The sequence below is a fragment of the Chrysoperla carnea genome, chromosome 5 (genome assembly GCF_905475395.1).
Source record: "Chrysoperla carnea chromosome 5, inChrCarn1.1, whole genome shotgun sequence".
NCBI classification, from domain to species: domain Eukaryota; kingdom Metazoa; phylum Arthropoda; class Insecta; order Neuroptera; family Chrysopidae; genus Chrysoperla; species Chrysoperla carnea.
In genome coordinates this window covers 31488399-31502617 of record NC_058341.1, presented here as the reverse complement: position 1 = coordinate 31502617, position 14219 = coordinate 31488399, and the positions used below count along the sequence as shown (strand labels likewise).

Genomic DNA, 14219 nt, shown 5'->3' with positions numbered 1-14219 from the left:
ATGCGGCATGGGTATTATACCTATTTCCCCGGAGTACTAATCAAATATATTTTGCAATTCTTAATTACTGACTTTAATGGTCCACGAAATGCGGGAAACATGGGTGTTAGCCCACAGCTCAAATGTCTCTAAGCGGTCAAATGTCTCTAAACGCTCTAATTTCTCTTTCTTATTACTCAGTAGCTACATAAGAGTTTTTTAACCGGGCATAATTTCTCGATAAATATTACTCTAAAACATGTCTGGGGTGAAATATCGAAATTAGCATTCGGGATTATATTATTCAAGATTAAAATCTTCAAATATTTTGTTTGTCAAATGCGTTTGATAGTGTAGTACACTATAACGTTAGGTATGAACAGGTGGACTACAATGAAAGACAAAACAGTCCATAAAATAAGTACTCAAAAAGTCATTGATCTTGAAAATAAAACAACGTAAGACTGTATGTTTATATTTATATTTCAAATTATTTACTTTTAGTATGAATTGTTTTTACTCATGGGGCAAAATTTTTCTATTTCGTGATACAGCTATAATTGCTCGTTGCGCGCGCAAAAAATTATATCAAAATCCACAAAAGCTTATGTCAAAGCAATAAGTAAATTTTGGACAATAAACATTAGTTACTTGCCGTTAAACGGAAATCGTGCATAAAAAGAGAAATAATATTTATATAACTTGTGCAGATAAGCTGCTACCCTCTCGACTGATAACAGCACTCACTTTGTTTGTTCCGATAACTCTACTTTCCTTTGAAGTTGGCCATTAAGGCACCCGTTGCGAATAATAATATTCTAGAATTGTATATACCAACGCTTTAGAAACATTTTTAATCAGAAAAATGATCCAAACAAAAATTGTATTGTTTAAATGAGGGCATCTTCAGTTTAACCATAAAGTAAGGGATTAATCACCTAAAATTCGTAGTGAAAGAGTATTATAATATTTAATTTTTAAATTTTTAAACTAAAATTTTTATTACAATTTTGTAATTTCAACAGTTTTTTTATTAATATTGACCGCTTCTTCAATTGTATCTGGTAGAGTTGTATTTAAAGTTTCCGGTAGTATAAGTGACAGGAATCCTGCAGTTGTTGATACTAAGCTGAATATCAATATTGGCAATATATTCCAGTAAGTGGCCTTCAAAAATAATTGATAAATTGATAAAATATTTTTGGTTAATTTTCTTTAATATTCTCACCAAAATTGGCATTGTTGGTGTTATTAACTGACCAATACGTCCAAACATTGAACATCCATTTATTAATGTTACCCGAAATGATGTTGGGTACATTTCCGCTACAATAATATATAAAGTTCCTAACGCTGCAGTAATCGCACTTTTACTCAATAAAAACATTATTAATCTTAGCCAATGTCCATCTGAAAATTTATCAATAATTTTACAATACCTTAAAAAGCATGCCCATTAAAGAAAATAATCTTATAAAGAACAAGAGAGTTTATTTATTTCTTTTGTGGTACATTTTTCCTAGAATATGAACCCCAACAAATTATAAATCAGTTGAAAATTTATTGATACAGAATGCTTTGAAAGTCACCACATACAGTGGCCATACTAATTTAGCTGCATAGATAGTAATAGCTGCATTCTATAAGATTCCTATGATTAAGACGAAACAAAAGTTTTTATTTTGATCATTTATCAAAATCCATCAAACCACTTAGGCTATATGATGTGCTGAAAAACCTGTAGCTTTTAACATATTAAACTTCGGAAAAGTTTCCGAAATTTCTATTTAATATATGATAATAATTTACCAGGTATAAATATATAAAATCCACAACAAATACCAACTGTTATTAATCCCACGCTCATAGTCAATCTTCGGCCATACCGATTACAAGAAACGTAACAAATGATAGATCCAGGCATTTCAGCTAATCCAACTAGAATAAAATTTAAATATCGATATCCAGATATTTCACCAGCCATTATAAAAAGACCATGATATATAAATGTACAGCTTATCCAGCAAATTGAACATGTTACTAATCGTATAACCATGGGAATACTTTTAAAAACGTCTTTTAGTGATTCGTTACGAATTTTGTTTGAATCCTAAAATTCCAGCTGAATCATGAATCAATTATATCTAATAATAAAAATTCAGAGACAAAAAAGAAGAATAGATGCTCGTCAGCATATGATTTCATGGATAAATAACTTCTAGAAATTTCCTAGATCAATCTTTGTAAAATACAAATACGTATTTCGAGTCATTGATGACTACAGTAAGAAACAGTGATGGTGACTACATGGTACACGGTAAGAAATGTATGGCGTTTACGTTAGCATAAGTAATATTACAGTATTGTATAGGGCTTTCTACCAGAAGTATTGTGGGTACCGCCAATCAGTAGATATGAATATTGCATTGACTCGTCGGGCATAACTATTGCTTACCTTAAAAAATTTCTTACCGTGTAGTTGACCATTTATAAAATACAAAATTGATCTAAGAAATTGGGGCAAATCGAAATTTAAATAAAACATCCAACAGCTCTCATTAATTATCTTTGATAATATTTAAATGATTAGTTTAACAATCATTTCCTGTAGGAAGATTCTCAAAGAAATTATCTACCACGGGGATTGGAAAATTTTTGACTGCGTAAAAGCGCCTAAAATTGTCGGATAAATTTTGCAATTGATATATTTGCGGCTAAATAATTTGTATGATTAACAAAATACCTTTGAATTATCAAGCATAACTTTTAATTGCAACTTATGTTCTTCCTTTAGTTCAGTACCATTTTCTTGAGCAATATTTTCCAAAATAGCAGTAGCTTCACTTATTTTATTTTGAGATATTAACCATCGAATAGATTCGGGCAAAAAAAATGGCATAAAAAATAATACCAACGCAGTTGGTATTGTTACCAAACGTAGAAATAAACGCCATGAATTACTCATCCAAGCAATTCCTGCTATGGACATTTGTGCAAGAGATAGGCATCCAAATGATATAACACAACCCAAAAGACGGTTTTCTGCTGGAGTAAATTCTGCAACTAAAATTTTTGTATATATATTTTTTGTAATTAATTTATTTGCTTACGTTGCAATTTAAATAGATTTTGGTTGGTTACTTAAAGTATAAACTGATGTAAATGATCCACCAGCACTTGCAGCTTGTAAGAATTCACAAATTACAAACATCGAAATTGATATAGAGAACGATTTGATAAAACAGAATAATCCCCCTAGCACTACACCAAAAATTATAACTTTCTTTCTTCCAATCCTGAAATGAAAATTTTATAGTCTCCATTGTGAAAGTTTTTTGTTAAATTACCTGTCTGCGATGTACCCAGTTGTTGGTAAAGCCAAAAATAATGCAATAGCATGAAGTGACCCAGGTATTGCAATCATCCAAACTTTTTCACATAGTAAATTGAACTAAAAATAAAAATGTGACGCTTAAAATATGTCATAATGTACTTTAAGACTTTAAAAAAGCGATGGCATTCAGTTGAAATGCACTTATCATTTATGGTTTGATATGGCTAACTTCTTAATACTGAAAATATCAGGTGAATGAAGCATCAGTTAAAGAAGTTCTGAGTTGACACAAACAAATCTTGCATAGCAATGAGAAAATCGTAAGATGATTTGAAGATGCAAATTTTCAGATATTAACTTAAACGTTTCATGAGAAAATCTGTAGTTGCTAAGCTATTTTTATTTATTTCCCAGGATAACTAATAGCAGAGGGGAAAACAATACAAAAATTAATTAATTAAAGACATTAATTTTCTAGTACCTACCAATGCACTGGTGAATCAAAATATGAAAAAAGAATGAATTTAGAACGAAAAAGATATAAGTTCCATTGAGAAGCTTGAAAAAAAAGTTTAAAAAAAAAGTGTTCAGGTGTTAAGTAACATTTTTTTTTTCACCCTTCTGCTATGATTTTAAAATGTTTAATAAATGAATGATGGAATATTTCTCAACAGTTAAACGGTCTTAATAATGTTTCAAGAGTCTGTTGAGTGATACCCCCGCATTAGGTGTCCTAAAAAAGTTATGAAAACAAATTTTTCCCAGTTTTTTTTTTCCTAAAAAATCTTTTTTGGTTGTTTTATTAACAATTAGGGTCAGGGTCTGTTTATAGATCCAGATGCTTGCGAGCTTAATAACAAATAAGGTATGGTTCGAAATCCATGCCAAAAAGAATTTTCGCACCACTCTTAAAACTGGCAAAGATTGTTCTTGAGTGGCTTATTGCGATCTTTTGTTTCGAAAATAAAATCATTTAACCCAGTATCTTTTTTTATTTTGGAACATGGTATAGTTACATCCTGAATAATTGTTGTATGTTTGGTATCATATACAAATTCATCACAGTCTTCAATAACATTGTAATTAAATAAATCTGAATCACATTCTCCTGTTGACCTATGTTCTTTATCCGCTTTAATTTGAAATCGTTTACATCTGGATGGCTGTTTTCCTTTGAAAGGCACAGCATTACTTAACCATACTGGTTTATATTCAGTGTTGGACGCTGTTTCACAATCTGGTACCAAACATCTGTCAAGCAATATATTTCCGATAGTACACTGAAATTCAATTTCTAAAAGGAAAAAGTGTTGCATCCTTGAAATTTACCACAGATGTTTATAAGTTTGTAAAAACATTGTATCAAAAACTCAGGGGGTTCTCAACCCCCTTTTTAATTTGATAAACCCTCAATTACCCTTCTTTGAGGGGTGGTAGTTGTTGCATCAAATTAAAGAAAGTTTATGTAAAAATTCTAGCTTTCTAACATCAAAATTGATTGAGATATACCAATTTTAAAATGGTGCATGTTTTGCTCATTTAATCAAACGAAAAAGTATCCATCTTTTAAATCGTTAGAGAAAGAAAGAAAGTTTAAATTTAAAAGTTATGCCTTATAAAAAATTAACATTAAGTACTCCTCACTCCTCTGAGTGGCCGATTTTTGGCGCGTAGTTTTTACAATCCAATAAACAACTCTGGAAAATTTCAAAGATTCACTTTTTTTTTTAAATTTTTTGGTGCTACGATTAATATTTTTATTTTTAAATTATTTGTGTAAAAACAAAATTTGTTTTTATTGTAAAGGCAATATAAATTGATATTTTAAAAAGTTGGTAATCTTGGACATTAGTCATGATTTTCCAGAAACATTGGTTTTAGTACAACATACCTGTATTTTGGATTAATTGTTGAAAATACATAACTAAATTCGGTTAATAACAATACCCATATAATAATTATAAATAATATCCAACGTTTCTGTTGATACCTCCCAAACCATCCAAGTTGTTTAAGAATTTCATCGATATTTGTTGTTTTTTGTTTAAATTCACTCATTTTACTAGTTATAATGAATAAAAACGTATATTTAGGTGCTTCTTGAAAACGAATATATACTTCATTAACATAAGTAATTTAATTATTATCGGCCACCTCAAAGCATTATCGCTGCAAGACTATTTTAATTACTCTATAATTAATACATTATTAAATAGATTATCAAATAATTTTTTTTGTCCTTCAATGCAGAAAGAACGATTATTAATAATTAGAGAAATGTCTTCATTAGCGATAGGACTCTGTCTAAGGGTGTACAAATAGAAGAGGAGTGTTCGACTTAATTTCAACATTCTACGGATAACAGTTTTTATGGTATGCAAGATATCGAAAATTTTTTTATATCTCTGCGTATTTAGATTGTAATTTTCGACAACCGGAGCCATTGAAATGAATAACGATTTAAATCACAGTAACTCACAACAATACTGTCTAAATGTCTAATAAAAATAGATCTCTCTTTTAATAGTCCACTAGGAAGTTAAAAAGATAACCGAGAACAAATAATCAGAATGATTAGAGCAACAAATTAAAAAACGTTCCAGGTCGTTACATTTCTTAAGATAATTTAGAGAAATAAGTCACACAATTAACGTAAAATGAAAAAAATTAGCAATCTCCATTAAAGTTGCAATATTGAAGTTGATATCTTGAAGGAGAAAAAATAATTAACCACTAGATTTTGACGCGATTTATTCAAATTTTATAATTTTGTATTTTCAACAGTTTTCTTATTAATATTTATAGCTTCTTCAATTGTGTCTGGTAAGGTTGTATTTAATGTTTCAGGTAAAATAAGTGAAAGTAATCCTGCCATTATTGATATTAAGCTGAATATTAATATTGGTAAAGTACTCCAGATTGTCGCCTACAAAAATGAAGAAGTATTCATAAATAAAAGATATTTTTTATTGTTACAATCTACTTAAACATTCTTACCAAAACTGGCATTTGTGGGGCTGACATGGACCCAATACGACCAAGCATTGAGCATATACCCATTAATGTCTGTCGAAATGGTGTTGGATAGATTTCAGCAGTAATAATGTATAAACTGCCGAATGCTGTAGTAATGGCACATTTTCCCAATAAAAACATAGCTAATCGTAACCAATGTCCATCTGAAAAATTTGACGAATAAAATAATAAATAATAAATGACTTTCGATAAAATAATATAGTTTTCTAGTTAAAATCTTTACTTAATCATCACTAAGGGAAAGCAACTAGCCTTCAATCCTATATACTGTTTATTAAATGCAAAATTTTTACCTGGAATAAAAATATATGATCCACAACAAATTCCAACCACAATTAATGCTACGCTAATTGTGAATTTTCGTCCAAATCGACGACATGAAACGTAAGATATGCAACTTCCAGGAATTTCAACTAATCCAACCAGAATAAAATTTAAATATCTATTTCCGGATATTTCACCAGCCATAAATAATAATCCATGGAACACGAACGCACAAGTTATCCAGCAAAACGCACATGTTCCCAAGCGTAAAATCATTGGAACGCTTTTGAAAACGTCTTTTAATGATTCACTCTCACCATTATCACCCTGAAATTTATACCTATTATTACTAAATATTATTTGATATTTGTGCCTTGCAGCTAATTAATCAATTTTTTTGCCAATTCTTTCCAAAAAATTCCCGATTATTTCTATTTTTCATGCCATGTATTCATCTGACGATGAATGTAGCGCGAAATGCGTTTCACTTTTTAGAGGCTGTCATATCTGGGTCATATTTCATTTAAAAAAATTAACTAATTAATTTCTAATTTCACCTTTGAATCGCCCTGTGAATCTTTTAATTGTAACTGATGTTTTTCTGTCAATTTAGTGCCGTTAGCTTTAGCAATTGTTTCCAATATAGTATTTGCTTCGCCAATTCTATTCTTTGATATCAACCATCTAATCGATTCCGGTAAAAATGGCGTAAATAATATAATTAGGGCACACGGGATAGTTGCAAAGCGTAAAAACCAGCGCCATGAATAGATATTCCAAGCTATTGATGCTATAGAAACTTCGGCAACAGCAACGCATAAGAATGAGATAACACCTCCAAAAACTCGTCTTTCCGCTGGTGAAAATTCTGCAACTAAAGAGAATTTGTATTAATTACTTTGTTTTCTTTGATATTATATAGCCCAAGAAACAATCTAAACAAATACTAAAAATTCCGTAAATATAGCATATTTTTGTAGGAAATGAAAAGTTTTGAACTATATATTTCATTTTTAATTTTAATTTTTCAATGATTTTTACTTAAGCTAATTAGCTTAAGCGTTTAGAAAAAACATCACAAAAGTACCTCAACTGCGCAGATATTTAATCGACTTATTCATTTGTACATACGAAGTTGTACTTAGTAGATATTTAACGAGTTGTTTTTTAGATTTAAATGGTCTTATCTGCAAAAAAACCTATAAAAACGTATCTTCATATAATATGAAGTACTTGTTAGTAAAGGAAAAATGAATGAATTCATTTTACATGGCGATTCCTAGCGTTTAGTAAATGAAAACTCAAACCTTTTACCCAAATTTTATAGCATTTAGTTTATTAAGGTTAAATAATCACAAATTACTTAAAGTAAATATCGACGGGAATACTCCACTAGCTGATCCAGCTTGCAAGAATTCACATGCTACAAACATCCAAAATGATACTGAAAACGATTTAATTATATTAAAAATTCCAGCCAATAATAATCCAAATATTATCACTTTTTTTCTTCCAACTCTGAAAAATCAAAATGGTCAAAAAATGTCTTTTTTTTTGAACTTAATGACGAGCATAGATACCTGTCTGCAATATAGCCTGATATTGGCAACGAAACAAATAAAGCACTAGAATGAGCTGTTCCAGGAATTCCAATCATCCAAACTTTGTCACACAGCAGTTTGAACTGAAAAATAAAATAAGAATAGTTTTAAGAGAGATTAAAAGTTTTTTATTACTGGGGCATAATTAGGCTCAGGCTTAAAAAGATGTTTTGAACCCCTAGAAAAACTAAAATCTAGATAAAAGTAATGTCAGGCCAATTTTTCAAAATATATTGTGTAAGTACATCTTCGCCTATGCAGGCAAATATGGATTCGGCTTTATTATATGGTCAGTTATTTTGAAAACTGCGACTTAAATCGAATTTTTAAGTGAATTTTTGCTATATTCGGGTCAAAATAACCCTAAAAATTGATAATTATAAAAATCAGAGTGATATTATATAGTATTTGATTTTCTACAATTTTTGGAAATAAAATTAAATAATTTTAAGCTTTTAAAGGGAAATAAATTTGTATGTGTATACGTCCCTGGAAGAGTACTTATTAAGGGATGAAAATTTGTCTGTATACGCCCCTGGAAGATAAAATATAAAAGTTAATTACATCCTGAACAATTAGTGTGTGTTTAGTGTCAAATACAAATTCATCACAGTCTTCGATAACATTAATATTAAATAATTCTGAATCACATTCTCCTAATGAACTTTGTTCTGTTTCGTTTTTAACTTGAAATCGTTTACATCTAGCGGGCTGAATATCTTTGTAGGGCACAGCATTATTTAACCATATTGGTTTATATTCAGTCTGGTCTGGTGTTTCGCAGGATGGTACTGAACATCTGAAAAAATATACAAAAAATTCAATTTAAAAATAAAAAATGAATTATAAAAGTTTTAACTAAAAAATATTCTTAAAAGTATAAACATTTATTGCACTTCAACTTATAAAATAAAATTCATAAATTTAGTCACACCAATTTTGAAATTTTTAAAATGACCTAGGTCAAGTTTAATGTCTGCGTAAGATGTGCACCTATAGACCCAACATTTATTGTTTGGAGTATTTTTATCGATAAAACTTATTTTTCGAGCTTCAAGCATATGTCAGCTTCAAAAAGTATCCTGTATGCCAATGTATTAATATTGTAATTTTCGTCAGATTGTAAACAAGTTACCATAAACCTCTCCAACTAGCGCTAACTCAACACATATTGCCGAAAATGAACTCATTGCGTTATGCTTAGTTGGTCTGGGTCAAGTTACCACAGGTTAGGGTGTATTTTGGCCCGTTTTTTGGAAGCTACAACAATATTTCCTACTTAGTTTTCCGTCTAACGGGAAATTACAACATTAAATACTTTCACATATATAAATAATAATTGCTTCTAAATGCAATAGGGTTTTTTATGGGCTCTGTCTGCAATTTTAATAACAAAGGCGGGAGATAATTAAAATTTAACAAATTATTTTAATTATCTAATTGTATGCGATAAAAAAGTGCTGCATGAACTTCAGCCTTGAAATTCGATTAAATCATTTTGCCCTAAGATTATAAAGCAAATAAGTTTTAATATTTATGCCATGAATTTGAATTTGGTAATTCTTTGAATTGTTTTTTTTTACTTAAAAATTTATTCTAATACGGTTTTCTTTTCTGCATTGCTTATCGTCAATATGGGTCGACTATTTTTTGCTACATAGTACTTACCAGGGCCCGATTAAACATTTAAGAGCCGAAAATCAAAAGAGGCCCCCCCCCCCCCAAGTTAGTGGCCCTTTTTATTTTAATGAAAAAATATAACCATCACGTGTAATATGAAAAATTATTTAAATTATATTGAAATAATTTAAACGTAAGTTTAATTTTATGTTAAAATTTCTTTAATTATTTTGACTTTAATTATTTCAATCGGTAGCACTAGGCTTGTGCCCAATCGTATCCGTGCATTAATCCAGCCCTGATACTTACAGTGTACAACAAAAATGAAAAGTAAACGCCTAAAAACGTGAAATTACTTTTCCGAAGGTTTTTGACATGCTGAATTTGGGAAATACTCTTTTGTTCATCATTTGAAGTCACGTTAAACCAGAAAGTATTACAAGTAAGATAGGTTACATGCTGAATTTGGGAAATACTCTTTTGTTCTTCATTTGAAGTCACGTTAAACCGGAAAGTATTACAGGTAAGATAGGTTACATGCTGAATTTGGGAAATACTATTTTGTTCTTCATTTGAAGTCACGTTAAACCGGAAAGTATTACAGGTAAGATAGGTTAAATGCACATCTTTTTCTTGGAGGAAAAGAGTATATTGAGAAAATTAATATGTAGCTTTTGAAGGGGAAAAAATGATACTTTCTCATACCGTCAATTTTTACCGATTTAATATAATACCCCACACCTCGAATATAGGGAAAAAAGGACTTTTGTTATGTATAGATTTCTTGGAGAAAAAAATATATATTAAAAAATACAAAATGACTTTTGAAGGGTAATGAATGATATAATATGATGAATGACATAAATTGTTTCGAGGCAAGAAATTACTTCTTGTTGTAAAATGGCTTCGAATATTGGAAAAAAGGGTTTGTCAATATTCAGGGTCAACTTTCTTGAAAGAAGAAAAAAAAATGTATACTAAAAAATGACTTTTGAATGAATATATGAATGATATAATATGATAACAGAAATTGTTTCGAGTGAAGGAATTATTTCCTGCTGTAAAATGGCTTCGACGGTAAAAAAGGTTTTTTAATATTCAGGATCAAATTTCTTGAAAGTGTGTCAAAAATCATTCAAAAGGTATACTTGCACATTTCTTGGCAAGTAATCATACACCGCCAAACAATACATAGATGGTATCGACCCGAATTTATGCCTTCAAAATATGTAAAAATTGTATTTTTAAGACAGGCGCTATCCAGCGAATCTGTCAGTTACATTCGGTTGGTATCGTAAATGGAATAAAAATCCATACCGGGTTTACATTAATACCTGTATTTTGGATTGATTGTTGTAAATATATAAGTAAATTCAACCATTGCTAATGCCCATATCGTAATTACAAACAATATCCATCGTTTCTTTTGATAAATTCCAAATAATCCAAGTTGTTTTAGAATTTCATCGATATCCGCAGCTCCATGTTTTTTTAAATCACTCATTTTATTAATTATTTAATTTTATAAATTATTGCACTTAATGGTTAATTTTTATTTTTAAATAACCGTCATCTGTAATAAAATAAGCAACAGGTATTAGGTAATTACTCAAAATAATTGTTAAGGTAGAGACCAAAACTTCGTTTTCTTTGTGTGTGGAATTTTATTAAGATTATTTTTGTAAATAAGCTAAAATTACGAATTCGTATTTGTTAGATTGTAGAATACAAAAATTCAAAAACGTGCACGTTGCATTTGGCGTTTCGGGGCCCCCTTTTTTAAAGATTTTGGTGTCTCTATTAAAATTGGGAGACATCTTATTATATTGCAAGATACTATTTTTAACCCCCTATTTATAGAAGGGGGTGCTATACGTTTGACTGCTATGAGTGTCTGTCTGCCTGGCAAAAAACGGGTAAAGCTATTTTGAGTATTTGTGTTTCGTTTGAAAGGTAATTTAATGGAGAGTGTTCTTGGGTATGTTTCAAGAGCAATTTTAGGGTTCTATACTCGAAAAATTTGTCGGAGTATTTTTAAATTTTGTAAATTTTACTTGTCCATATGTCTAATTTGAAATAACAAGTACTTGGAATTTACTTAATAATAATCTCTGTTTAGATAATTGTTTACTTTAAATATGTCAAATGATCGTATTAATTGAAATAGTTTGTAAGAAAAATTTGTATGACCGACGGACGGAACACTAAAAAATAAATATTTTAAATCAGTGAAATCAGCCAGTATATCATAAAATAAAAAATTATTCATCATTAGTAATGGTCAATAAATTTTTGCGTAAAAAAAAAAATTAAGCAACATTATAAAAATTATTGTTTAGCGTTTAACCCTCAACTGCGATCGTGAGGTGCCATGAACTTCAAGCCTTACGTTTTAAGGACTCAAATTAATTGGAGATTATAATTAAGATGAAAGAATTGTTTCTTTTCAAGCTTGTAATCAGAAATTAATTGAAATTATTTCTCAAAGAATGCTATAAGGTATATAAAAACTAATATTTTTCATCAATCTCAACTGAAACCTATCGCCATTTACCAGTGTCTTGGTGTTTTGCCACCAAAAATCAAGAAGTCGACGTGTTCGACCATTAAGAGACAGAGCGGGCTCGTTTTCTTTATAAATTTAATATATTACCTACTTACTTACCATTTAAAAAGTATTACCCGATTTCACTGTCGAAACTTGGCATGATACAATTTTTGTTGGAGGTCTTGCAAAGTTTACAAAATATGGGTTACTGATATTATCAGTTGGACACAACAATAGCAACTAATATTAATTCAGGCGTTTAAAGTCAAACACAAAAGAGGACTTATTTTGAATTAGTTATGTTGAAGGTAAATTTAAATTATATTATGAAGTACGACGTTCTGTGCATACAAAAAATTTTTAATGATTTAATTTTTAATAATTTAAAATTTTCTTCAGTAACCTTGAACAAAACTAAATTAATTGGGGGGAAATACATTGTCTAGTCCATGGTAGTTCAAAAAAAATTTATAATTTATTTATGATAAGTTCATATAATTTAGTTTTTTGTGCTTGAAAATAATTGCAATTTTGTTATGACTAATAAAATTTTATAGAAGGCAATGATTTAATTCAAATAAAGTTCAATAGCATAATATGTAATTGTAAATACTTGTCCATAAATAAATAATATTTAATTTGCATATCTATTATAAGACATTTGGTTACTTTTATAAAACGAGCAATGTCTACCTAAAGGTGCCAATTCAAAGGATTTTTGAAGCCCGTACTCTTACAACACCTGGTAATATTTAGCACCATTATATATTTTATGTTTATACATATGTCTATCGATTTTCGCTGATTTTTTAGAATTTGGATGTTTGTATCTTGTAAGTATATAGATTACAAAAATGAAATTATGAAAAGAAAATAATATAAATATGTGGTCCAAGTATTTTTTAAACTACTAAGACCCTCAACAATGCCTATACATTCTGTATAAGTTGGAATAAGGGCTTGAAAAACCTGCCTGGGGGTTATTAAATTTCTCCAAAGTCGTGCCTAATGCTGATTTTTTACACAAAAATAACGCATATCTTATATCTCAATTAAGCAATCGCGAAATCTCCAACTTTCAGAATGAAACTGGCATTTCCGAATTGAAACTTAATAAAAAATTGACTGATCTATTCTAGTTTCTAACACTCGGACAATCGGATCAATTTTCCTCTCCGAAAATAAAAGTTATTTTAAGTAATTAACATACTAATCGCAGTAAACAAAAGGTACAGGATCACATTCACTTTCGAAAATGTTTTTAGCAAATATTCGTTTTTTAATTTTAGCAAGAAGATAATTAGAGCGTATATAATGTAAAATCATTTTTCTCTACACTTATTTAAAACAAAGTGTTTGCTGGAAAAAATAATTTTTGCGTTCATTATTTTCTCAGATTACCTAATAAAAAAACGTATATTCGTCAATTTAAGCAATATTATATTTTTCTAGAGATTTACTGCTTATTTGAAATTATATTATATTTATGGCACATCAAAAATATAAAAGTATGAAATCTCGCAGATGCACGCTTTTCTCAACTGTTTATTAGTTTCGAACGACAGAAGCTCGTTTTTTAGATACCAATATAACGGATCTATCGGACACCATAGAAAATTAAGTTACTTGTTAAAAATATAAACTGCAATTAATTACCTCAATTTACTAGCAATTCGAAAATTTTTAAAATTTTTATTCTATCCGAGACTTGTAGGGATGTATTATATTAAATTTTAAACATTAGCCTATTCTTGAATTAGAAGATACCAAATCAGTCAAATATTTAATACAACTAAAAGAAAATTTTAGCCAAGTAAGTACTCACTATGTTTTCTTC

General features: G+C 29.4%; 2 protein-coding genes across 4 annotated transcripts; both read right to left on the bottom strand.

Annotated features, from left to right (window-relative positions):
• Positions 1-890: 890 nt before the first annotated feature.
• On the bottom strand, positions 891-5403 carry LOC123301097 (solute carrier family 22 member 1-like). Its single transcript, XM_044883827.1, has 9 exons — positions 5205-5403; positions 4330-4564; positions 3327-3430; positions 3121-3275; positions 2723-3042; positions 1789-2089; positions 1208-1389; positions 1003-1146; positions 891-917 (listed from the first exon to the last, which is right to left on the bottom strand). The coding sequence occupies exons 1-9, from the start codon at positions 5369-5371 to the stop codon at positions 891-893; spliced, it is 1635 nt and encodes a 544-aa protein (XP_044739762.1). The 5' UTR covers positions 5372-5403.
• Positions 5404-6063: 660 nt separating this feature from the next.
• LOC123299868 (organic cation transporter protein-like) lies at positions 6064-11388 on the bottom strand. Of its 3 annotated transcripts, none has more exons than XM_044882265.1 (8): positions 11186-11388; positions 8779-8979; positions 8194-8297; positions 7977-8131; positions 7171-7487; positions 6643-6940; positions 6311-6492; positions 6064-6239 (listed from the first exon to the last, which is right to left on the bottom strand). In XM_044882265.1, the coding sequence occupies exons 1-8, from the start codon at positions 11336-11338 to the stop codon at positions 6075-6077; spliced, it is 1575 nt and encodes a 524-aa protein (XP_044738200.1). In that variant the 5' UTR covers positions 11339-11388; the 3' UTR covers positions 6064-6074. The 3 variants fall into 3 exon arrangements, with proteins under 3 accessions (XP_044738200.1, XP_044738199.1, XP_044738201.1); XM_044882264.1 differs by having other exon boundaries at positions 8779-9013; positions 11169-11387; XM_044882266.1 differs by having other exon boundaries at positions 11213-11387.
• Positions 11389-14219: the final 2831 nt, after the last annotated feature.

Excerpts from the sequence above, each read along its gene's own strand:
- LOC123301097 (XM_044883827.1), bottom strand. The coding sequence starts at position 5,371 with ATGAGTGAATTTAAACAAAAAACAACAAATATCGATGAAATTCTTAAA. Across the intron at positions 1,390-1,788 it reads ATTTTATATATTTATACCTG|ATGGACATTGGCTAAGATTA; the intron begins GTAAATTATTAT and ends ATAAATTTTCAG. Across the intron at positions 918-1,002 it reads TCAATATTAATAAAAAAACT|GTGATTAATCCCTTACTTTA; the intron begins GTTGAAATTACA and ends TACGAATTTTAG.
- LOC123299868 (XM_044882264.1), bottom strand. The coding sequence starts at position 11,338 with ATGAGTGATTTAAAAAAACATGGAGCTGCGGATATCGATGAAATTCTA. Across the intron at positions 8,298-8,778 it reads ACACACTAATTGTTCAGGAT|TTCAAACTGCTGTGTGACAA; the intron begins GTAATTAACTTT and ends TTTATTTTTCAG. Across the intron at positions 7,488-7,976 it reads CCCGTCGATATTTACTTTAA|TTGCAGAATTTTCACCAGCG; the intron begins GTAATTTGTGAT and ends AATTCTCTTTAG.